The 25,940-nt window shown below is 42.4% G+C and overlaps 1 protein-coding gene across 6 annotated transcripts; it reads right to left on the bottom strand.

Moving 5' to 3' along the window:
• Positions 1–593: 593 nt before the first annotated feature.
• Positions 594–23,625, bottom strand: mlphb (melanophilin b). 6 transcript variants are annotated; one of them, XM_053440587.1, is made up of 15 exons: positions 23,166–23,625; positions 20,201–20,351; positions 16,180–16,401; positions 15,273–15,412; positions 11,732–11,787; positions 10,193–10,282; positions 9,759–9,870; positions 9,275–9,522; positions 6,739–6,822; positions 5,126–5,416; positions 4,340–4,489; positions 4,181–4,249; positions 3,811–3,859; positions 3,320–3,414; positions 594–1,723 (listed from the first exon to the last, which is right to left on the bottom strand). In XM_053440587.1, exons 2-15 carry the CDS (start codon positions 20,326–20,328, stop codon positions 1,697–1,699), a joined length of 1,761 nt encoding a protein of 586 aa, XP_053296562.1. In that variant the 5' UTR covers positions 20,329–20,351; positions 23,166–23,625; the 3' UTR covers positions 594–1,696. The 6 variants fall into 6 exon arrangements, with proteins under 6 accessions (XP_053296562.1, XP_053296563.1, XP_053296564.1 ...); XM_053440588.1 differs by having other exon boundaries at positions 11,732–11,784; XM_053440589.1 differs by lacking the exon at positions 3,320–3,414.
• Between the last annotated feature and the right edge of the window lie 2,315 nt (positions 23,626–25,940).

The raw sequence follows: 25,940 nt of genomic DNA, 5'->3' as shown, positions 1-25,940 counted from the left end.
TTCACAACGGTTCAAAATGACTTTGTTCTCTCGCGGTGTTCATTTCATTTGTGTTCAAAACCCATAAATAAAGTTATCATCATAACTATTAAATGAATTCAGTGAAAAGGACAGTTGAGAATTGGAAAATTCCACTTAACTCCCTGTTGACTTTCACACATAAGCAATGAATTAAAGGAAGTATTTTATTTATTATTATTAGGACTGTTTTCATTACTGGGATACAAATCATCTGGAGTCATCAATAATGTTGGAAAGTGAAGCTACAAGTGTCGTGTATGTGTAATGTTCAGCATGTGGAGATGTTTCATACTTTGGAATGACAGCGTCTTATTGCCTCAGGACCCTCATGGTCTTTGTTCCACTGCACACTGGTGGACATGTTCCTGTTTATTCAGATAACTGGTAACAGAGCTGTCGTGTCACCGCCTCACCGAAGTGACAAGACGAGAACAATGTGTGTTGAATGATTTATCAACGTTATGGTGAGAAGATGCAGATCTGCGACAGGGACAGGCTGCAAAGGCCAAACAGGAAATCACACATTACATTTATAAGATCACAAAAAAACAACAAAAACAAACAAAAGAAGATTTTGTTTGTAAATAATTTAATAAGAAATAGACAATTAATAGAATTCATGTTGAGACATATTATTATCATCTATTAGGATTCTTCTGTGATCTCAAACTGTACAGAAGCATTTGCTCTGGGTTTGTGTCTCATTTAACGTTTTCATTTAGTTTGTCCCTCGACTGCATGAACACAAAACTAATGTAAATTATTGAATCATCTTCAAAAACACAATTTCCTTCAACATCTGGATTCAGAATGTGCAACATGCAGTTATCGGACAGATGACTGACATTATTGATTGAGGAGATAATGAGAAAGAAAGAAATAGTTTTAGTTTCTTTGAATTTTGTTACAATCTGAATTTAGGTTGAATATAAAACGACTGATTATGTTGATCTAGAAAAAGTCACATTTCTTTAAGTGTCTTGTTGCTATAAATATGCAGAAAAATCTAACAAACATACATTTGTAATATTATGTCACAATACAAAAAGTGTATTTATATATATATATATATATTTTAAAAGATGAATTATTGTCTCCTCTGGTCAGGTGGTGAATAACATGCAGTAGGTTGCAGTTGTTTTGTCTTGTCACCAGCTGCACTCCACTGTTTGTGTATTTCTCTACACACTGAATTAATTTCCTTCACATTCACACTCACACACCTTAAGGTAGATATTTAAACTGGCTTTTCATTTCTCCTTTACAAAGATATTAATGAAAACATTAACAACATTTGACAGATAATATTAAAGTGTTTACAGACTGGCTTGCTACCAGCTGTAGGACCTGCAACATTGGAATAAGCATCTTAACAATATCAGATTATTATGACAAATGTAAATGTTTTCGCAATCGAAGCAATGTTAGTGCGCATTATGTGTAACTGAATCATAATATAAATATGGTAAAATTACTAATTCATATCAAAAGGGCAAATTTTTTAAAAACACAAAGCCGTCCCACTCCAGGTGACGGTCTCTGAAATGTAAGTAATTCACCCTTCAACTGGAATAAAGTACATTATGCTAAATGTCCAGTTATGAAGACTGTCATAAATGGACACAATTTTGTAATGTGAAAAAACTGCTGGATCACAAAAGGCTCAGCCTCCTCCTCAGGAACCCTGAGTCATGACTGGTTTCTGCAAGGAGAGAGAGATAGAGAGAGAGAGAGAGAGAGAGAGAGAGAGAGAGAGAGAGAGAGAGAGAGAGAGAGAGAGAGAGAGAGAGAGAGTGAGTGGTTGTTTTAATGAGAGAAAGAGCTGATCAATCGTTTCGTGCTTCAATTGGGTTAATTAATCAATTATCATTCACAGCAACTGAGACAAACAACAAGTGACAGGAACAGGACGACCACTTCAACAGGTTTATAAGGATTGGGCTTGATCTTATAAACCTGTTCACTTCTAAATCATCAGGGATTACTCACATTAAAGTGAGAATAGATTTAAACACATTGTAGAGAAATCAACCATCAAAGAAACACATTGAACAGGACATTCCCATCATGTCATTAAATAGCATAAGCATGAAGCAGTGATAATCAAAGGAAGGTGAAAGTTGCTGGAGACTGAACAGAGGCTGAGCCCATCTCATCGAGACTGAAGCTACTCAGACCTGAACTGAACTCCAGATAATCTCTTGACATTCTCCAGAGGGACAGAAGGTAAATACGTCCAGAGGTTCTCCTGCCAGCCTCCTGCTGAAGACTTTGGACAATGTCCCAGTGAGTCAACGTGAGAACGCAGCAGGACATCCTCCACAGGGTTTACCGTGAGCAAGTCTTTCTAAAACAACATCTCTAAAAAACACCTTGTGTCTCATTCATGCTTAAAGGTTCAGTGTGTAGAATTTAGTGACACCTAGTGGTGAAGTGTCATGTTGCAGCTGAACACCCCTCACCTCACCCTCCTCTTCCAAACATGAAGGAGAAGCTGTGGTAGCTTCAGGTGTCATAAAAACTCAAAAGGTTTAATTTGTCCAGTCTGGGCTACTGTAAAGAGGATCCGCTCCTGATGTAAATAGAAAGTATTTAAATATAAAGGGGAAAATCTTTACCGATATACTTAAATATATAATTTTGTCCCTTATCTAACTCAGGATCCGACCACAGGTTTATTCAGATTTGGCAGAATAAAGATGCAAGCAAGTGTATTTATTAATAGAGTCAGTGCCTGTGCAGAAGTACAGATCCTTACCTCCTACAGGTGAAGAAAATTAAGAAAAATCAATGCATTACTAAAGCTTGAATGATTCTGCATGTGAGGCGAACATCATCTGATTGAGCAGCAAGAAGCAGAACAAGAAGAAAATGCAGTTAAGTCAAACCACCACACAGCCGGAGTGACGGGACACCAGTCACCACGTGAGGCAAAGCCCAGTGTTACTGTGACGTGAAGAGTTCAATTCCACCATTAGATCCACCAGTTTGTCGCGGGGGGGGGGGGGTTAGAATCTGAAGTGTGAGAACCGCAAGCTGCTGCGGTGAGTTGTGTGCCTGGACTCTCTCCTGGCAAAGAGCAGTGAATTCCAGATGTGCTCAGTCTGGAGCTTCACCAGATCACCACACAGAGCCAACACTGGATTTATCATCGACACACAGGTCGACAGGAGGTTCACTGCTGGTATTTAGTTCTGCACTGGCGTGAGGAACAAATGGCCGATCCCAGTTCCTGCTGTTATGTGATAGTGGAATTGAACCCTTCACCGCACCCAGCACCGCAGCGTGGGGGCCGTACCGCACAGTTCGCTCCGGTCTTGGGCTTGGCCACGGCGTTCCTCTGCGTCAGGGAGCCCCTGTAGAGGGAGTTCCTCACAAACCTGTCCACCTGGCCTGGAGACAAACAGCAACTACATGGTCTGTCCACAGCCTTTTCAAAAACACAGCGAGGAGGTAGGACTCTCTACAAACCTCAAAGCTGGAAGCAAATGGGTTGAGTAATGACATTAACCTTTTTGTTAAGGACACTGAAACAATATGCTGATCCAAATTGCCCCAGTGGACATCTATGGTAGAAATGAGTTCGATTCCCTTAGAACCCTATTTGTGAAAACCATTCTGCCTGAAAACAATGTATGCACTCCCGCTGGAACATTTAAAGCTGCAGAACAATAGGACACAGTTCACATCATGTTCCTGAGTTTGACTTTAATAAGATGAACATGGAGGCCCCGGGGATCAATGCTCGAGGGGGGGGGGGGGGGGGGGGGGGGGGGTGCTGGTTCTTACTTGAGGGGACGTTCTGGGAAAGTCTTCTCGGGTGGACCGGGATCGCAGACTACAAACAGAAAGACAGACACAGTGTGAGAATGTGAGAACATATATGCCCTTGGAGACTAGACTCAGTTATTAGAGGCAGATCTGCTTTGGAGATAGAGATGATTTCATTGGTTCGTTTGAATCTAGGCTGGTGGGGCCACAGAGCTGGAAATCAAGTCAGTATGTCGAGCTCTGGCAGGAGGTTTAACTCTTATAAATAACTCCAATATGTTTGATTTTTTTTTTGCACTGGAGGAAACAACGATTTCCATCTGGTGACTCTAAACAGCTCTGACTCTGAAGAGCCCTCAGGACTTTAAGGAAGTTGAAAAGCCGTTACCCTTCTCTTCTTATCCACAGGCATGCCGGCAGCGTTCAGAGCAGCGATCCTGTTCTCTATGTAAGAGACCTCGGGATAGAAGACACACACACACCGACATTAATGATTCTTCAGAAAACTATTTATTACTGCTTCACTCAGCCTCGGGTCTGTTCTCACCTCGCTCTGGGCGTTTTGGACGTCGGCAGCTGCTTGAGCTACCTGGCCTTCCAGTTCGACCAGTAGAGCTGTCGAGCCTCTGAAGCTCGACTCCGACCCCTCCTCTAGGGGGAGCCACTTCCTCTCCACACTGTCTGTCATGTGGTTTGTCTGTAAGGACACAAGAGTCCACGTTCACGTCAGAAGATTATCCCATACTTTTAAACTCAATCTCAAGAAAGCAGCCCATTCGAAGCAGGCAGTTATTTGAATCGCTCTTCTCTTTATATCCTCCTGTGGGTACAAGTTGTTATTCATGTCTTATTAAAGTAATTTATTGAAGCAGAACAAGTAGTTTTAAAAGAAGACAAAGACTTAAGGGTCATTCAGAGGTCTTTGTCCCCCTCAGTCCTGTTGGCAACAAGACGGTCACACTGCGAAAGGAAACATGGGGGTTATAACTTCAGAGAAGCTTGTTGTCGTGCTTCCTGTGTTATGTAAAACTTTAGATCCTCAGAGAGGGGTTTGTCTGTAGGTCGGGCCTGTGGACATGAGTGTGTCATCACTCAACAGATCCCCACACTGTCTTCATTCCAAGGGGCGATGCATCTGCATGTGGTCGACACAAAGGGAAAATAAACGCTGAGGCCGAGTGATGTGATTTATGACGGAAACGAGCTGGAGCTGGATTCCTGCCGGGCTGGTGTGGAAGTTAATGAGCCAGAATGTTTAGAAGACAGAATGTGCCACAAGTGAGAGAGTTGAGGTTTTAGATTAACTCATAAAGTTTTACTCTTTTAATTCTACCTTCTGAGAGTCAGTCTGCTGAGGCTCCTCCTCCAGGATGGAGTCCACGGTGCTCGTCCTGGACGAAGGCCTGGTCGGGAGTCTGGACGGTTTGCTGTCCCCCTCCGGGCTCCTCCAGGCCGGGACCTCCTGCGAGGACTGAGGCCCGCTGGACTCGTCCTCGTCCGAGGTCAGGCTGTGGTCACTGATGTCGTTCGTCATGTCGTGAAGCTTCTGCCTGAGCTGCTGCTCCTCCAGGTCCACTCCCTCCCACTGAGGAAGAGGAGAGCTGCTGCTCGGGGTTAGGGACGCCTGGTCGGTGAACAGGAACACAACAGAGACAATGAGCCATGGGAGGAAAGCACAGGTGTAATTATACACTGTTCCAATGACTGTATATGAAGAAGGACAACAGTGGACAGTTGAAGCCAAAACATCTGGATTGCCTGTGGTGGATGGAGTTTAGAGCTCGATGACACAGTTTCACTCCTCGATCCTCATTATGTTAAAAGATGTCAGCGCTTGAATCTGAGATGTGTTGGTTTCTTCTCTGTGCAGTGAGGGGAAGAGGAGTCGACCATCTTTCTATACAGTCATCGCTCTGATCTGTTCAAGTGTCCCAGTAAGACAACGAGCTAAACCAGCTAAATGGAATTCAGCCATTACTTTGTCTATTTCCCCTCTTCAATTAACTTAAGTTAAAGATAAAACCTTTGATCTTAAATGACCTGAGCGTCAAATTGATGACAATCCTTTGCGATATTTAAAATGTTTAGCTCCAGTCAGAGCCAGAGTCATTGTGTGTCACCGGCTCGGCACTGATTGTGTTTATGTGGGTGCTCCAGTTTTCACCCACAGTCTAAAGACAAACACATCACACAGCACTCCGGTGGCCTGAGTTAGAGACACTGGAATCACAACATCCCTAATCAGAGTCTTGTATATTTCGCTTTTTCAAGTTTTGCACCAAGCAACTCCTGCCAAACTGGCTAACTCTGTTTCTGTGGCTTGGCCCAGTCACTAATGATACTGGTGTGGATTTAAAAAAGTGGCTGGGCTGTTCTCCAATTACAGAGGGAAGAAATTCAGCGAAATAAAATCCAAATTAATTCACTTTCCATCCACTGTTCTCTGGAGAATATTAGAAACAGGTTTATGAAGAAAATACAACTTTTTATATTATATATTATTTTACATTATCAGCTGCTATCCATCATCCAATGACTTGTTTGAGTGTCTTTGTTGACAACAGATGCCTGCTGCGTTTTCAAAGGACTCTGGTTGGACTCAATCAAAACCGTGAAATCTTCAGAGCTGCTTTGCGTGTCTTTCCTATTACACATGGTAAATTGTTAATGTAATTGTGTAGCTGCAACATGTAGCTGTCACATTTTAGCTGTCAAAAGTTTAATGTAAATCACAGCTGAACCTTCTGCATACACCTCAGTCCCTCAAGGGTCCGTCCATTGTTGTGTGAGTGAGGTGAGAGACACACGATATGCTCCTCTACATCCTCAGTGTCCTCACCCGTAATGTTCACATGTATAACATATTCATAACAATAAACATAATTCCTATGACAACTAGTCTGACAGAGCATAAATATGATGGTAACACAACAGTATAGAATTTACCTGGTCATATGTGGAGGTGACCTTCTGTTCTAAGCGACTCAAGATGGTCTCTATGTTTGATATGTGTCTGTTCAGGTCAGAGATCTAAAGAAAGACATAAGTTAGGGACACTACAGCTGATTGGTGGACACCAGATATGATGTAAAAAAAAAAAGAAAAGAAACATTAGCAGTATTTAGTATTGATGGACATAAATGAAGGAGCTCATGGAAAGTGAGTAAAGTGTAGATATAATTAAGTTGCTTTGTACAATACAAGTACTAGAGGACAATTTCACGGGTAATCAAGTATATAAAACTAAGTAACAACATTTCATATGATTTTAATTTCACTCACTGTGCAAAACAAAAGACAATATGTCAAATGAATTTGTTTTTCAGACACAGGTTGTTAGATAATGTCCGTGCTGCACTTTCACATGGTCTCATCGGAATCTGCGCTCTGAGTCAAATCTGATTCCACAACAAGGGAAAGGTTCTCCTCTGTCAAATGACCTGGATGAACAGCCTGAGAACTTTTGACTGAGGAAAGAAATAGAATAATTCTACTGGAAAAATAAATACTTAGCAATGCAGTGCTTTTTATTTTTTTAACTGGGGGTCCCTGAAGGCAGGACGAGTCATATTCAACTCAGGAAGTCATGGAGACAGAAATCTGATAAATCTGTGAAGTGTAAATGACGCTCTTCACTTGAATCGTGCTTCTCAGACACTCTATGAATCAACAAACCATATGTTGATTCTCACACTCAAAAATAATATTATTTATATTCATTCACCTCCTTTCTATGACTGACATATATATATATATTATTGTTTTTTTATTTGACTTGAGAGATTTCTGCATCTTTTTTAAACAAGCTCTTCCCTCTGGCTTCCGGACGGGAACTAGTTGAAAAAATACTTCAGATTTAAACCACATTTTCATTACAAAAAAATTAATATATAAGAAGAATCTTTGTTGTTTGTTTGTTTGTGTTGTTCGTGCGTTCTCGTGTCTGTCGAAAATATCTTGCAGGTATTAATATAAACTCTGTTCAACAGACTCATGCCCCTCATGAGTCTGCGCTCGTTGACTCATTCTGAAATCCTGTTCCACAAACATAATCAAATTGCCAACATCAGTTGACTTTCAGGGCAAATTGCCGGTCTGAGAATGTTTCTGAATCAGACGCAGCAGGAGCTCCGGTCTCGTGACTAATCTCGGAGCTGGAGGAAGTGTAACGTGTTTTCTTTGTTGTGTGACAGGCACGTGCCCGGGCTGTGTGTGTCTCTCATGTTTCCCCCGGTGTGTTGCCCGTCTGGGAGACAAATTTGCCGTGACATTGGATAGTGAGGCTGGAAATGAGTCGAGGTTTCAGATGGGTCTGATAACACCAGAGCTCAATCACATGCTGGGTTCAGATCCCTTATCGCTGGTGACTACAAAGAACTTCTCCTGATTCGGTTAATGGGATTTATTCCTCAGCAGGTGAACATTATCTTCTGTAGTGAGTCAGAATCGAGTCAAAGACGCATGAAGACAAGTGATTGCTGCTCCAAGTCAGTCGGACTAATGGTAAACACAATCTGTTTTTATCTGCTTCCCATGAAGGGACCAGTATCGGTTGTTGTGTTCCTTTCCAGGGACCGAGCCCAGTGCCAACACGTAAAAAGACACTGATGCAATGTGTGCAACCTTCCTCTGATCTCACAGCTGTCTCCCCTACATCACTCTGTGACATGTCAGCCTGCAGAGTGTGTGAGTGTGTCTGTCAGTGTGTGTGTGTGTTTGTGTCTGTCAGTGTGTGTGTGTGTGTGTGTGTGTGTGTGTGTTTGTGTGTGTGTGCTGTGCTCAGAAGGCCTGGAATGTCTGACGGAGAATCACTTCAGCAGAAAAGACACAATTAATTGACAGATCAGAACACATTTTGAGAATTAGGATTAGATTTGTGCCAATTTATCTGTCTTTCATAAAAACCCGTCCAGGGTGAGATTAAATGCATGTTTATGGTCTTATTGTACCTTTTATAGCTCATATAAATGAAGCTGATTGTTTCCAACACGCCATGTTGCAGTGAGCTCACAGCTAAACAACAAGGCCAAATATTCTCATTGTCTTCCATGCACAGACTATAGGCTTCTATCTTTAAACTGCATTCAATTTGAAACTACTTCAAGATGTTTGTCCCATACTACCAAGATAAAACAAAGCATTGGTTTCTGCAAACTGTGGCAAGAGCCTCCAACTTTTATTATCTATCGTTAAAAGCCACATGGGTAAAACATAAATCAGAGAAGTTGATTAATATCAGACAGAATATCTGAGCGCAGTGGGGTTGGATTACGTAAAGGAGGTCGAACATGTAAACGTTTATAATGTGTGGTATGCACGCACAATGTCAAACGAGGCCTTCTCTCAACCCAAAGCATTCTAACCCGATGGTTTTACAGCATAGAAACCATCCAATCTGGATTTAATTGAGTCCCACTGCAGCTGCAGAGTGACCTGGACGTAGTGAAGATTGAGAAACAATAACATGAAGCATGCTAGAGACCTGGGGCGGGGGGAGGGCTGAGTTCAAGCTCTCCTGGGACGTATGGCTGCAGGGGCCCAGGTGAGACTGGTAGAGCAGGTAGGGCCGGCACTGGTCCTCGTCCTCGTCCTCCTCCGAGTCGTCAGGGCCGGGCAGGTAGCTGCCGCTGCCCCGGGGGCCCCCCCCACTGCCACTACCACAGGAGGTGTGGCTGAGCCGGGAGACGGAGCGGGACGGGACGGTTCGACTCTCCGAGAACATCTGGTCATCTACGAGGGAAACAGCAGAGTGGTTAATTCATCTTCTCACACTCAGGTCAGGAGATGAGTCAAATCTGATGTTTGCAAAATGAAAAAGTCATTTTACTTTCAATAGCTTCAATTATTTGGTTGTTTTTTTTGTATTATGTTAACTATATCTTTCTAACTTATACTCTGTCATGGTTCTAAAACAGTACGAGCTCCTTTATCAGGGCTTTCTTGTGGACACGTTCCCGGGTCAGCACCTGCACGTTGCTGCTCCGACATCTGATGGAAAACCGAGGCCACGTGAGCTTCAGCGAGGTTCATCTCCCCCCCGTCGACATCCAGGACCAGGATGTCATGGGAACCCGGGGCCTGGGAGGGAGGATGAGGAGTGAAGAGAGAGAGAAAGGAGGAGGAAGGTTAGTGCTGCTCGGACAAACTGATACTAGAGGAGGGAGCAGTGAGTTTTCACTGGGGTTCTCACAAAGGTATGAAAATTAACTGCTGCTTTACATGAATTAACTACAAACCTTCATAAATTCATATAAGAGATGGGAAGAGAACCCTCAAAATATTGCACATGGTGACTGGGTTACAGAAAAGGAGGAACAATATTTCCGTCTCGTATAATTCAGGCATGCAGATTAGTTGTGTTTGGGGAAAAGCTGGTTGTGGTTAGTTGTCCAGCTTCTACCTGATTGGACCGTCCTCTTGACTCAGAGTAGTCACAGCCCAGTTGGAAATCAATGGGATCGACAGTTAGCCTCCGTTTGGACTTTTTTATCTTTTGACAGTGAAAGGAGACGACCACCACCGAAGAGGAGTTGAGGAAGAGGAGGAAACATGGAAAGGTACAAATGAAGAAGAGAAGATGGAGGTTAACAAGCACGACTCGTTAAGACTCCCACTGTGTCTCGTTAACAAACTTTCATTAATGCAAATAATTTCTTTTACAGAACATCACTCGAAGCATCACACACTCTCAGGCTTACTATGTTGAACATACAGAAATATATATATATATTGATTTGTACATGTATCTTGGCTCTTTTTGTAAAACATAAGGAAACTATCTAAACCTTTGTATGAAAATGTAATATCTAAGGTTTCAGACACTTTTTAATTGTTAGATCCATAGTCTTTATAAAAACACCTGGTTCTACTTTAGGTGACTAAACATATTAATATTCACATTTCTGGTTAATCTTGCACAAAGATTCAGTTTGCCATCTTTGTGTAGATTATGAAAAACTCCACTTTGCCCGAGAACACTCGAGCAAGGCACTGAATGGGAGCTCCGAACACTGCCCTGGCCTGAGCAGCAGCAGAAGGCAGTACTCTATTTAGAACAGTAGGTGGCACTGAGTGTAATCAGACAGGGTGGGGGGGATGCAGAGATGACTGACTGGCCTCTCTAGAGGTCTGTCATGTATGATGCAAATAAAACATTAGTTGTTTGTCACATTGAAAACCAGACGCAGCTCGTTCTCCACTCGACCGCCGCAGCAGGATAAACAAAGCTTTGCTCCCATATTACACAGATACTGTGGTACAAACAAAACCAGTCTGGGTTTTATGATGAATTCCAGTGGACTCACTGCCCTTTGTACTCTTTTTTTTTTTTTTTTAACGACAGCCTGGTATTTACCCACAATGCACGGCGGGTTAGGGCCAGTTCAACTGTTCTTGACCTTGGGTGTCACCAGCTGTCAAGGCATTCCAGATATTCTCGGGGGCTGGGTTCTATCATGTGGACAACCTGTGTGGGACCTGTCAGCGTGATGAAGATCAGTGCTGCCCACACTCGCTGGTTTCAGACACTCACTGGTTTCAGACACTCGCTGGTTTCAGACACTCACTGGTTTCAGACACTCACTGGTTTCAGACACTCACACGTGCAGAGCGCTGGTTTCAACTTGTCTCTGCTGCAGATGAGCTCCAACACATATTTTAATCAAAGAACAGTAAACATTTGTTTTGACAACACAAAGGAATCAGGTGTGTTTGTGCGTTCGTGTCTTTGTGTCAAAATCTTGCAATCAACAACTCATGATCTTGATTTGGTTCTTGTTTAATAATTCAAATCACTGGAATCCACAAACTTGCTGAAAAGTAATTATCCACAAAACAGCTGCAAAATTAAAAAAAAATTCACAAGTGCAACAAGAGAAGCTTGTGTACTGGTTCATCACCTCTAAGAGAAAGTGTGTAAGTAGAAAAGGAGTTGTCGTACCCTTTTGTAGTGTTGTGAGTCCGTGGCGTCCATACTGTGCTCCTCATATCCATCTGCTGGTGTAGAGCGACACACATGTTAGTGTTGAACCTTTTCACTAATGTTTCTCAATCCCTGAACGACAACATAGAGAGTATTTGATTAATGGACAACTGCTGAGTGAATGAATATGAATATATATATATAAAAGTATCACATCTTTCAGTTGTATTTACAGTGAGAAGCATGTAGTATTTCTTCCATCAGTCAGAAAGATAAAAAGGCATGAACATTATGTGTTGTCATTTGTCCTTCAGATCCATTTCATGAGTTAATAAAGAACTGTGAACCTTCACTGCATCACTCCTTTATCATTTCAGATTTCATAAAGTCTACGTGTCCGACATGAAGAGATTGTTTTCTATTTATCTGACAGAAATGTGCAGATGAATATCATATTATTAGAGCCAGCATCACCGACACTACCACAACCTCAAATGATAATCACATAATAATAGTAATGATTGCCATTTTCGTTTGTTATGCTCTTTGCTCAACCTGAATAAATCAATGGGCCACTGTGAATAAAAGCCAGATGAGCAGTGACTGTGCCAGTTTGACCAGAACTCTCTGATCTGCTCCAAAACCACTGCTCCCACAATCAGAGAACTTTCAAAATGGGTCATTCTGTAGTGTGGTGTCAATATTCAGTTTATAATGACTCAGTGTTGTTGTGAGTGAACGAGGCAGTGCACCACTTTGGAACTTTTTACACTCGTCCAGGACTAATCTGAGGAGGACCACACACAAACTGGATTAACCCTCTGGGAGTCAGAGGAACCACATGTGACTCCTGTTTGAGCTTCATTAAGAAAACCAGGCAGTATGTGGACAGTGCCCCCCCCCCCCTTCATTACCATTATTATCATTATTATTATTATTACTATCCAGATAAAGTGTGATGCACATGGAGCCTTCGTTTCCTGCTTTGTCAGCTTTTATCCCACAGTTTCCAAAAAAGTACTTGGTTCACATCCAGTTCATTGTTATGAATCCACTATGGTGAGCGCCTGGCTTTTCCTGTGTGTGTGTATATGTGTGTTTATATATACATATATACATACGCGAAAAACGGGCCAAACTGTTATGAGTAAAGGGGAAAGTATGTAAATATGGAGAGGTATGAAAGCCTCATACTCCACGAGACCAAGGAGAGAATCTACTTCTCCCTGAAAGAGCATAGAATTCGCCTTTAATTACTTGCAGCTATTAGCTCAGTAATTGATAATTAATCTCATCATGACTTTCTATGTAAAGTGATAACCAGAAGCAGGCGCAGCAGTAGCAGCATTACACGAAGCAGCCAGAGTTAAAGAAGCCAACAAACTGAGCTCAGCTCTTCTCTCTGTCCAGTGTGTGTGAACACAGACACATCAGCAGTGTTACATTTCTGCCTCTGCACAAAGATACTGCACACGAGGGATGACACCGTCCGAGCTGGGGGGGCCCGACGGACCACAGCACAACACACACACTGAGAAGACAGCCGCAGCAGTGATGTGTGTGTGTGTGTGTGTTTGTGGGGGGGGGGGGGGAGTGAGTGTACAGTCATGCGTGTTGAATTTAATCCAGGTGGTCACATGAATCTGTACATGTGTCGAGTTCCTGATTTGGAGAAAATGCATCTGTTCACATGCGTATTAAAACATCGCTCTGTGCTGGAGGAGCTGGACTCCACAACAGAACATGACAGATCAACGCTCTGCCCCCCCCCCCCCCCCCCCCCCCCTCCCTCAGTCTCCTCTCTTCTCCTCTCTAACGCCTCCAGTAGCCGGAGACCTGCAGAAGTGAATCGTTCAACTCCAGAGGCAGAATAGAAGCCATGTGACTGGAGGATCACGAGGCCTACTGGGCTAAGCCAGCCAACTAACTGTGTGCCCTCCCCAAACTCCTCCAGGGTGACTCAGCGTAAGCGGTACCAGGAGTCCCGGCTGCCTCCTCGTGGATTCAAAGATCTGAAGCTCTGATCTCACTTGGAGGCCTGTGTGGTACAATAATGCTGATGTGTGCTTCAGTGTGGAAGCAGACTTGCTTTCTGGGCTCTGGCTGCAGCCACAGGATATTTGCAGCTTGAGCCACTTCAAACACAGAGGATGGAACGTTTTTTAAATGAGGAATGTCATCGCGTCACTGCCTCGACATTTAAACACGAGGAGGAAACATAAACAGGCCTTATCACCGCATCGGTATCTCTGGTAATAACGTCTCCAGACACACAGCAGACAGTGTGTGCAGCTCAACCTCTGCAACCCACTGGTCAGTTAGGGACAGAGCTGACCGGACACTGCAGGAGCTGCTCTGAGCCGTTTCCAGGCCTGAGAAAGTGATAAAGGGAGAAAGTGAGAAAGTGGTCTGTGACCGCACTCGGCACAGCTGCTGTGACAAGTCTGAGCCCGGAAAATCAGGAAAGATGGAGGAGATTAGACCCCATGACAGCTTTGGCAGTCTGCTCACGACTGGCTTACAATCTGAAACAGAGGAAACGGGACTTTCTGGTGACTCAGTGTCACAAACATTAAAACGTTTCACGGACAGAACGGTGAGGAGTGAAAGAAAAACACAGACATGGAGGTGACGTCCCTGCCGAGCGTTTTAAGTAAGAAATAAGAGCAGTATTTTTTTTCTAGGACTGACAACAAGGTGGATTGTCAATGACAGAACTTTGTGGTCAGCACCTGAGTCCTGACCAATGAGATCCAGTCAGGAAGTGACAGAGTGTTGTCTAATCTCCAAAAAGTAACAGGTCATGTAATTGACTGTTGAAAGTCTACACATCTTCCTCCGCAGACTAAAAACTCATCTCGTCCAACTGCACCTTGGTTAAGAAGATGATGGTCCAATAACCATCATCAAAAAAATAAATAAATAAAGTTGAGTTGCACTTATTTGTTGCATTTTGTAGTTTGGCTTTTATTTAAACCTACGTGATTCTTCCTGCTCTGGGTTTGTTCCCTCACGGTTCTTGAACTTCTCACGGGGACGTTTGACTTGTTTGAGAACTGAGTGTGATTCCCTCCAGCTGATAGAAGCTCCACATGCAGTTACTGTACAATGTGCAGCTGCCGATTCTCCACCAAGCCTTTTCATTTAATGGGGATTTCACATCATAAGCTCAAGCAGATTTCCAGCAATGCTCTGCCACTGGAGCAGAACCCCCCCCCCCCTCAGGGCTTGTGAAAGGAGTGGAACAGATGGAAATTCGCCCTCTTCAAAGAAGCCCTGAACCGAGTCCTGACATTCTACCTCAGTTTGTAACCTTTGATTTTCTCTGCTTAACATTCACATTTACATTCCCTCATGACAGCTGTGCAGAGGAACCACAGGGTTTGAGTGGTGAGCAGTAATGGAGACGAATCTCTGTGCTGTCAGGCCGCCACCGCAGAATTAAACCATTTACTTATTGCATTCAGCTTTTCACAAGTGGATTAGAGATTAAAACATCCACTGAGAAGAGCAGGTTAAACAATAAAGAGAAAGTGAACCACAGAATCGAACCGCTCACCTCCATAGTCACTCTGAGAGCCACTGTGTTCCCCGTTCAGCCTCTTGAAGAGCGAGCGCATCACCTTGGCGCTGCCGAAGCGCTTAAAGCGGGTTCGGACGTTTTCATGGTACCACTCCAACGTGCCGATCTTCAGGACCCTGGACACAGTGGGATCATGAAGGAGAGGCTACAGATAAATGTATACACAGAACCAGGTTGATTAAAAAATATACCAACATCCCTCCAATCTAGAAATCAAGGCTTTTTGTCAAAGCAGGTAAAAGGCAAGTTGTCCACAGGGCAGTTCTATGCTCATTGTTAGTTCTCTGCAGCTTGTGTATGTTAATGTTCATATGTTTACATGTCAATGGTTTCCCTCTGATTGAATTTTTTAAAGTCCAATTACCAAAAACTTTGATTGTGTGACTTCAAAGTATTTTAATATCATACTGACTAACATCCAAACTCAGCAGCTTCTGTGTGTTAATGAACAATAACAGTGGATCCATAATAGCCAAATAGAACAAGTTTATATTTATTTAAAATAAGATTTACAGTAAAAATCGTACAGGGAGGTGAAGACCTGGTGGATTTCAGAAAAGTGCTATAATTGTATATTCCTCATATAAAAGTGAGAGAAAACCTGTTTACATCTTTAAAATAAATCCCATTCGCATTCTTCAGTTTCATTTTACTAAATGTCTCAGCAGCTCAGCAGAATGAACCTCAGTTATAATTTAAATAAATCACAAGTTAATTCCAATTGAATAGAAGAAGTGCTGCTCATTGTGGGAACTGTTGGGTTTGCCCATCATTTTTAAGGTCTTGACCTTCTATGTAAAGTACCTTGAAATAATGAATATAATTATTTTGGATGTAAGAATTACATGAGAAGGTTTCACATGTTTAATGTGTGCTTTCCTACCTGGCCATGTGACAGGGGTCACACACTGAGCCCTGCTCCTTCTTGTTGTAGCGGCTGCAGGACTTGCAGATGTAATGGTGGCAGTCCAGACACTGACGTCTGCTGTTGACCAGGAACTTGAAGGGCTGGAGACACCGAATGCAGTAGGACTCAGTCAGACTGGTCTGGTTCCCTAACAGCTCCGATTTGGTGTCTTCCTTCTCAATCTTGGTCTTCAGGTCCCTGAAGACAAAGAGGGAAGTCATGGTTAATTTCTCTTCAGAGAGCATTCTCAAATTTGCAATATTGTGATAACATAGGTCCCAAAACATGCCATTGTGTATTGTATTAACACATTTTTAAAGAAAATAATACATATGTTCAAAAACACGCATGTTTCTGGAGGGACAATAACTTTAATATATCTTTGAGTCCTAAGTTAACATCTTGTTGTTAACATGCATTATTAAAAATGCAAAAGAAGAGATATTTTCATTCAGAGATTATCAGAGACATGTGGCTTATATCGACTTATACTTTATTCGTACTCTGCCATCATTCCTGCACAAAGACCTAAATGTTGAACTGTGGAGCTCGTGTGTGTAGACTCCTGTCTTATTACACACTGTATGTTTCTACAGCTACAACAACAATATTTATGAGTCCAAATCTGACACTTGTACGATGGCTGTCATGGACGACATCACATAAACATTATGTCTTCTTGTTTTATGGAAAAGCAAGAAGGGGAACTGAATACTGCAGGAAACATTAAGAAGGAGAAACAAATCGATGGATATAGATGAGATATGTGTCCGTTCTATTGATTTCTCTCGTGAAAATATGAAGGATTTAATGTCGTCTTTCGTTATTTTGTATTTATCAAATATCTACTCTCTGTGAATAGCACTTCTTCTAGATTTACAATACATCTATCTGTAAGTTTCACCAGTATAGGATGCACATGAATGTACAAGTGAACAAGGTGTGATGTTATCCTGTATCACTTCATAAATCTGTATGTGAAAATTATACACCATATTAGCAGTGGAGGGGGACGGATGATCTCATCTGTGTCTGTCCCTGTGATAGGCTGGTGACCTGAGTGTACCCTGTCCTATGTCAGCTTGGATTGGCTCCACTCATCCTTTGAGGGTGGGTGGGTTGGGGGGGGTACAACCCTCAAAGGATAAGTGCTACAGTCATTTCCAGTAATTACACAGAAATTAGCCATCTCAGTCTTTAATCTGTTCCCATCGATAAACAGTAAATGAAAACTCTCTTTCCACTTGGCAAACTCTGAAAGTGAGTTAGTTGGAAAGTTCAGCTCATAATTTATACCTGCACGATGCAATAAGTGCACCAAAAAACTAAATTACCACTTAACAGCTTTAAGACGTGAAGCTTGATCCTTCTCAAGCGAACACGTCTTCCTCCTCCTCCTCCTCCTCCTCCTCCTCCTCCTCTTTTATCCAGCAAACTCTAAAGCAGACTTGTGCTGATGGTCAAACAAGCCTCAGCTCAACCAGATGCTGACAGTGCTGGAATCACGCGTGGGTGGAGCTTTGAAAAACGCTTATTCAGGAAGAGAGAATGTTTGGTTTATTAGAGCTTCTTCAGAACCGCATGCTTTTTGATTGACAGCCCAGATCATTGGATAAATGTCGGGGAGGGCTGTCCCCGATACTGGTTGGGATGGAGGGGGAGGGGCCAAGTGGTCGGGCTGTACAGTCCTGGAAAATGATTTTTTTCAGACCCACACTTCAAGAGGGCTGTGAGAATTTCCCAGAATGCCTTGCGAATCAGTGGCACCTGGGAGAGACACCCACAAATCTAATATTTGTCTCCATAAATACAGATTTCGAAATTATGAAAATAATTGTAATATGTTAGTTTAACATCGTTTCAAAGTATTATGGTATTTTTTTTAAAACAACCTTAAAAGAATTGCATAATAATACTATATTTTGAAATTATAATAATGCAGAACATCTAAGCTTTTCAATTTTAAGTGTCATTGCTTCACTTGCATTAGCATAGATGTTATTAGGATGTTCTAGGTTTGTCACTTTAGTAACTGCAAGAAATACCATCGGTTTATTTAAGATCTGTCATTACAATGAAATCTGTTTAGTCAGAATCCTCAGATCCATATGTACTTGAGCAGAAGCAGGTAGTGCAGCAGATTAGCTTATCTGGAAAAGCTCTGGAATCCGGGTGTGGCTGCTTGACGTGCACTTTGTTCCTTTGCTCTTCAGAGTGACTGAGTGTTCCCAGACATCGTGATTCTCTCCATGTCTCCACAATATAATCATTTTGCAATATTGTAAGTTAACTCCCGTATTAGTAAATCAAATCTTTTACAAAGCACAAGAAAAATCGATCTCTGAGAATCTAACTTCTGTTCTAACAGAAAGTCTAAATCATCACCGAGGTCAGTTGTTTTTTATTTTGTGGTCCGACATATGTGGCGTTTAGCTTTTGAGAGTTTTATACGTGAGCCACATGGAGATCTGTATCTATTCATAGGCTCCAGAGGCGTCGCTGGAAAACACGAGTTGCCTGTTCGGGACAACAACAGCTCATTTGGATGGAGAGCAAACGGCTGAAGAAGAACCTTGGCAGGGGCCGTGGACTAAGTGACTGGTATTTAGGGACAGTGCCTGTCCTTGTGTTTGTGAAAAAGAGCTTCGTAGCTATCTGCATGACTCAGTGGAAGGACCACGTCTTCAGTCAGCTGCTTGACCAACGGTAGAGTGAGTTGTGGATAAAACTGCATGTATGGAAAAAGAATAAAAACAAAATAAAACAAACGTCTGACTCGCTCCATTTGCTGCCTTGTAGAGAAAAGCACATGCACAGCAGCACGCGCACGGTGAAGCCTTTTCAACGAGGAAGATTCAGCTCGAAATAAGAGCAGGAAATCAAAATGATATGAAAAAGTGCCTCAGGGTCTGGAACACTTTCAAGTGGCTCAGATTAGAATCACAGAAATACTGAGAAGTCCCTGGAGATCAAAGTAGCAAAGAAGCAGAAAATCAATTTGTCTTTGATAAGAAATCTTGAAACGATTCGTACAGTTTGAGAAGCGTTTTGCCAGCGACTCAATAAAAGATTTGCTTCTAAGATGCAATGTTTTTTTCTGACTTCCTGTTTTACCAAATAAAGGTTGATTCTCGTCCTGGCTCGGCGTCAGGTGACCTTTGAGGTGAAGCCTTTCCAGGAGCTGTGATCTCATCTTCTTTATGCCTCAGGGCCCTTTAACAAGTGGCTTTGTACTTTTTATCATTTCATTAATTAATAAAAACATTGTATATGAATGATAAGAGGTCATCCCACTCTGCAGGATAATGATCCTCGTCCCTCAGCTTCAGATCTAAACCCTTCATCACTCAATGCCACCGAGGAGACACGAGCACATCAACAAATCATCTGACAGATCAACAGAGTCAGGCCATCCTTCAAAAATACATGACAGTAACATGTGCACATTTTTACTAAATTTAAATAAACAACTTGCTTGATCCTCCAAACAGCTCAATAACCAACAGCAGATAATCAATTATGTTGCATCACAGGCATCGGAGACAGGACATGTGATTCCCGGCTCAGCAGAGAAATAATGGTTTAATAACTGTTTTTATACAACTGTGTTTTTCCAGTGGTGTCCTCTGTATGGATGATGATTTTAATATTTTTAAAGTAGTCATACATTGTTATTACAAGTGAAATATTCCTGAGCAGCATCACATTCTGCTGCTCAGTGTAAAGGACTCCGGGGGTTTTACTGTGTCGGTCTGTTGTGACCAGAAGCTGATGGGTTGCTATTAGCTCAATTCTGCAAACTTAATTAGCTATTTTTGTGTATTGTTATTTTGTTATGTTACTATGAGGATTCATCTCCATTGTGCTTTCAGCCACGATCAGCGGGGTAATCATAACCCTGAGGTTGTTGGGGGCCCAGCCACAGTCCCACATGGGCCAGTCATATCTGAACACTGCCTGACATCAGCCTCAGAAAAGTTTTATATTCATAACTTGCCCGAGTCGGTCCTCCTCCTTCTTCCGCAGGTCGAAGTCTCGCTGGACGACGTCCCACACGTGTTTGGCCTCCTCGTCCGTGAGCCTGGAAAGATCCAGCTTCTTCCCGGTGGTGGTGGTGCCAAGCATGATGAAGAGTGGCTGGTGCTGGGCTGTGATGGAGTAATAAAGAAAATGTATATTTAAACATCAACAGTGTCAATAAATGCATAACATGAGAAGGATTTATAAACAATGAACTATTTCAAAAGTTAGTTGCAGTGGCAGTGCAGAGAAATCCTTCAAAACCAGGTCACCTGCATTCTGTTGCCAAATTCTACCATTTCTATTCAACCTTATGTGATGTGTCACTTTAACACCTGTGTGAAACCAGTTGGTCAGGGACGGCATGATCACGGTGCACATTCCTGAGCCATTATCGAGGCTGGACATCGATTATTCATGTGAAAGTAGAACGTGAAGATCTCTGAAGTCCCACTGACAGAGCTGCTTCTCTTTCCATATTTAATTATGTTTAAAAGAAAAGTTTTTAAAGTCTATTCTCACTGAAAACCTTTCCTATCTAATGTGACTTCACCCGGAGAAGAGACACAATCATCTCAGGTTGTCGTGCAAAAGCAAATTCACAGCTTCGGTAGTTTGGGTGGGAATCTCCTGACAGAAGCCGAGATGCATCTTGGGACTTGAACTGAAAGTCGACCCTGGAACTGTCACCGTGAGCAGCTTGAGATGTGACCAGTGCTCGAGTTTCTGAAGTGATTGAATCCCAGAACACGCCACCATCACGTTCTCATGTAAAACCTGAATGAAAGGAGCCTGGACGGGAGAGAGAGTCCTGCAGGGAAGGAATACACCATCCCTGACTCACGATAATTATTTCTGCTGGATCAGTAATAAAACCTGCAGACTCGCTAATATAACTGGCTGCTTAACTCCGCCTCCCTCCCAGCACTGGGAACTGGGTTTCTGCTCATTCTCATGGTTGACATGATGCCAGCCATGTTGCTAGTGCTGTAGCAGCCAGAGAGAAACATCTGTGATTCATCGTCTGCTTGACAATCTCAACAGGAACTGGTTTTCTGACGGTGGTCTGGTGAACGTCACTGCTTCCTGTCACGATCCGTGAGCTGATGAAACACACGGATCCGGTCTATGAGACTTTATGTTCTGTTCTCTTACAGGTTCGTCCAGGTTCACACAAGGTGGACGACTTGGTGATGTTTCAGCTGATCTTCTCTGTTGAGGAAACAGATCCCTTGGACAGTGTCTTGTATTAATCATATTTAGGAGAAGTTTAAAAAACAGTTCACAACTGTTTGAAGTGAACTGCTGCTCAATGGCGTGCAGGCAAGATTGTGGCTGACCCCTCCCACCCGGGTCACAAACTCTTTGAGGTTCTTCCCTCGGGCAGGAGGCTGCGGTCCATCAGGACCAGAACCTCCCGCCACAAGACCAGCTTCTTCCTTGCTGCAGTCGGCCTTATCAACAAGACCCGGCACCCCCCCACCTGACTCTGACTTTTATTCCGCCCCCTCATCTCAAGGATGTGTTAAATCAACACATTAGATTATATTATATTATACTGCATTACATTGCATATTGCAATCTGACACTGTTGCATTTTGCATTTCACTTTTTACTTCACTTTTTGTATCTTTTATATAATTTGTATTTAGATTTAGATGTTTATGTCTAAATAAATGTTACTTTGTATAAATATTAGAAAAAGTGAGTAAATAAGAAGTAAATAGTGAGTAAATATATATTGGTTTTTTTATTGCTTTTCTTATGTGTTTTGTATTTGTTGTGTTTTTATGTTTCTACGTTCATTGTATGCACCAATTACCAGAGCAAATTCCTGGTAGGTGTAAACCTACTTGGCAATAAATACTTTCTGATTCTGATTCTGATTCTGATGAACTCGTCTAATTCTGCCATTTCATGCTAAAGCTTCTTAAGATGTGCCTTTGAACTAAGCAGTTGCTACTTCGCATTGTGTTATATTATTGTTGTGCAGTTCTCTATGTATCCGTGTCGTATCCGTCTCTATTAAATAAACCATCCAACCAGTCCCTTTGCTGGGGGATGTTTTTACAAGATAAAGCCTCCGCAAATATTTCACATGATGGAGTTTCATAATGCATCAGGGGATCTGGTAAGTTCACTCAAGCTGACAGAGCGAGACACACACACACACACACACACACACACACACACACACACACACACACACACACACGAGGGAGGAGTGAAGGAATGTTCAGGGACATCACATAATGATAATCAGGTGATTGAGCAGCCTAATCCAATTTCTGCTAATGCAACTGGGCAGTGATGGTAAAAACAAGCAGGCGACTTGCACAGAGACACAATTCTAACTGGGAGAAACTTAGTAGAATATTAACTCTTCCACCATTATATTCTTACACTTGAGCAGCCAAGCCCTGCACACAGGCTCTGTGTGTGTTTGCTCAGCGGGTGTGGTAACGTACTGTTGGATTAAGAGAACATTAAGAAAACAGATTAAAATTCCACTATCGTATTTATTGCAGCTTTTTAATTCTTCAAACTTTTGTCCAGTAAAAAGCTTTAAGGTCTAAAGGATTTTCAGCATTAACTTAGAACCTTGATGCACTCAACTCGACAGGTGCACATTTAAAAAGGCTCCTTGTGTTTGCAGAAGGAAGGTTGTGTTTGATTTCAGGTGCGGAGACACACAAACCTGGAACAGAAAAATCACTCCTTTACGTTGAATTTAAAATCTTTACATTGACTTTTCATTGTTTCAAACTCGGCTCAAAAGGATTTACGAGAGATGAGAACAGCTCCGTGGAATCAGACGACCTCCAGATTCTCTAAATCTTTGTTGACACTAAAATGAAATTATTGTGTGAACGCCTCTGGGTCCCAGATAGAGACTCTAAAATAATTTATCAAATGTATCTCTGAATCGAAACGTGTCTTACCTTGCTGCGGACTGAGTGGCCCTCTGGCTGTGAGTCCTCTGAAGGCACAGCCGGCTGACTGGAGGGCAAACCCAGGAGCAGACAGAAGTGCTAATCACATGTCGAGTTAACCAGGAGGACGAACCTCCTCTCCGCCTTCACAGGGTCAGGCTGGGTGCTCTGCCCCCTCTGGCCTCATTCCCGGCACTTTGATCTCATTGTTACGCGTTCGATTCTTCACAGTTATGTCAGGAGAAGTTTGCAAGGAATTATTTTTGTTTGCTTGCCCAGTATCTGGATGTTGGGTTTGCTGGTCACATGTCAGGGATGTGACTGGAGGTGGTGAAGCGTATCCTCAACACTAAGTGACCAGCAGCTTCTCTTTAATACCTCATATCCTGGATTTAAGTCTTTTGTGGAAAACTCTGAGCTGCATGAAGTTAACTTTTGTCACTGTGTCAATACGTGATGCAGTGTTTGGTTTTAAAGGCACTTGGTCGTTAAGGATACTTAAGAGACAGAATATAAGTGTAAGACCTATTTGTCCAGTGGGCGGGTCAACCTTCCTTTATTAGAGAGGAAACAAGAGCCTGAAGCCAAACATTTACAACTGGGATTAACACTGGGAGGGAATACGTTTCCATATCACGACAGCTCACCTCATGTGAACACAGGGTTGGGAGGAGTGAGAGAAGACAGGGAACTCCCGATCCAGGACGTGAACTCAAACTCAGAATCCAAATAAACAGACAAATCTAAATGGTGAAGTCACAACTTCAACATAAATGTGAATTTATTTATCTCATTTTCATAAACACAACAATTTCCCCTCGTTTCCAATCTTCGTCAGAGGCCGATTCGATCAGGTGACCGTCCAGTTCTCTTGTTTGCTCCTCCAGCATCAGGCCCGGTCGGCCTCCGCTGGAGTAAACACATGAATCTGACTCTGGAAGAAGTTTCCTACAATTCAGACTGAACCTGGATAGTTTGGGAATTAAAATAGCTTTTAATTTAATAAAATAACATATTTGCAAAATGGATCAAACCTTGTTTCCCTCTCCTCTATTTTATAACCATGACTGTGACATCCCTTTAAATACTTTCTGTCATGTATGTGGATGATTGTAAAGTCTGTGGATTTGGCCAACACGTGTAATATGCAGTAGGTTTGACAAAATCCAGACTTTCTCGACTAAATACCATCTTTACACATCTGGTTTGTGCACTTATAATAACTTTAATACATTTTAAGATACATAAAGATGGTTGGTCAGGATGTACAAAACCAGATGAGAGAAAAACCTAATAAAACTTCAAGAGCCTCACACAGAGAATAACAAACACATTAACACAAACTAAGGTTTGGCTTCAGCACATTCAGTTCCTGCCTGTTTTATCTTGGATGCCACCCAGTGCAAACAAGTTAGTGTGTAAATCCGGCATGAGATCGACTGGTTTGCTCGTTTGACTTAAGAAAAACAAGAAGAGCCTTAAAGGTAACTTGTATCACAGAGAGTCAGTAAACACACAATCCTGTTCTAAAGTGTTTACTTTCAATTAAATAAATCCCTAAATGCCATTGAGTGTGTTTGAATTCTGAATAAATAAAGCTCAGGGTTGAAATGATCCTTTTCATTGTGAAGGTTTGGCATCGTATCCGGTTTGTTCAATCCCATAATAACAATAATCTACCAAATTTAAGTGCATACAGTAAATTAGACTGTAAATAATCTGGTATCCGTGATGTAGCTCCATCTTCTATTCAGTCCTTAGGTAGAGAAGGTCAGGGAGTGGGTGGGCTTCTAGTATGATTATGTATTTCTTTAAATAAAAGTACTCAAAGAAAAGCCCAAACTCGACTGTGTGAAGCTGTGCATTTGCTGGTACTGAAAATATTTCACAACAAAAACTTTGTCAAAACAAATGAATGGATTCACTCAACAGAAACACACATAAGGCGAGTACCTTAATTTTAAAACAGGTACACAAAGGGTAGTTATTTTTGTGACATGTTCAAAAGTTATGGTAAACGGTCTGTATTTATATGTAGAGAGATCTTGGCCCAGTCTGTTGTCCTTCCCAGTCTCTCCAGCCTGTACAGGTGAGGCCTGGTGGATTCGTCTGCCTGCCAGTAGAAGAGGCTCATCGGGGGGGATCATCCTGAGCAGCCGCCTGAGGAGAGAGAGAGAGAGAGAGAGAGAGAGAGAGAGAGGGGCGGTGCCGTTAGTTCCGAGGAGAGACGAGTTGCAGAGTGAGTCTTAATGTGCAAGTGGAGGGTGGTGCAAAACCTCCCCCTATTGGTGTACTGGTTGCACTGAACTGAACTCTCACACACACACACACACACACACACACACACACACACACACACACACACACACACACACACAGACACACAGACACACACACACACACACACACACACACACACAGAGTAAACCACCGTCCTACTGTCCTATTTTATATATGAATTCCTGAAAGGCTTTTGGTTTGGTCATAAATGTGCCTGTGTTTAAGATCCAGCATCGCCTGGGGGGTGTGGACTGGTTTCTTCTGTTTAATGGCAGCACTGTTGTGGCCACTGGTTGTTCTTCTTTTTGGAATCACTGCATCTCAGTGAAAAGTGTAGTAACCGAGTGAGAATTGCAGCAGAGATTGAAATGTTGTATTCAAAGGTTCTTTGTGTGTTTTTTTCTAATGGGCATTGTGGTGCCAGCAGTTTTATAGGAATCCCCCACTTAAAAACTTTACAAGCTTTCTACTGGAAAAGTTTCCCCTCACTCGTCCAGCTGGACA

The sequence above is a fragment of the Pleuronectes platessa genome, chromosome 14 (assembly GCF_947347685.1).
Source record: "Pleuronectes platessa chromosome 14, fPlePla1.1, whole genome shotgun sequence".
Classification (NCBI taxonomy): Eukaryota; Metazoa; Chordata; class Actinopteri; order Pleuronectiformes; family Pleuronectidae; genus Pleuronectes; species Pleuronectes platessa.
This window is presented reverse-complemented; position numbering and strand designations above follow the sequence as displayed.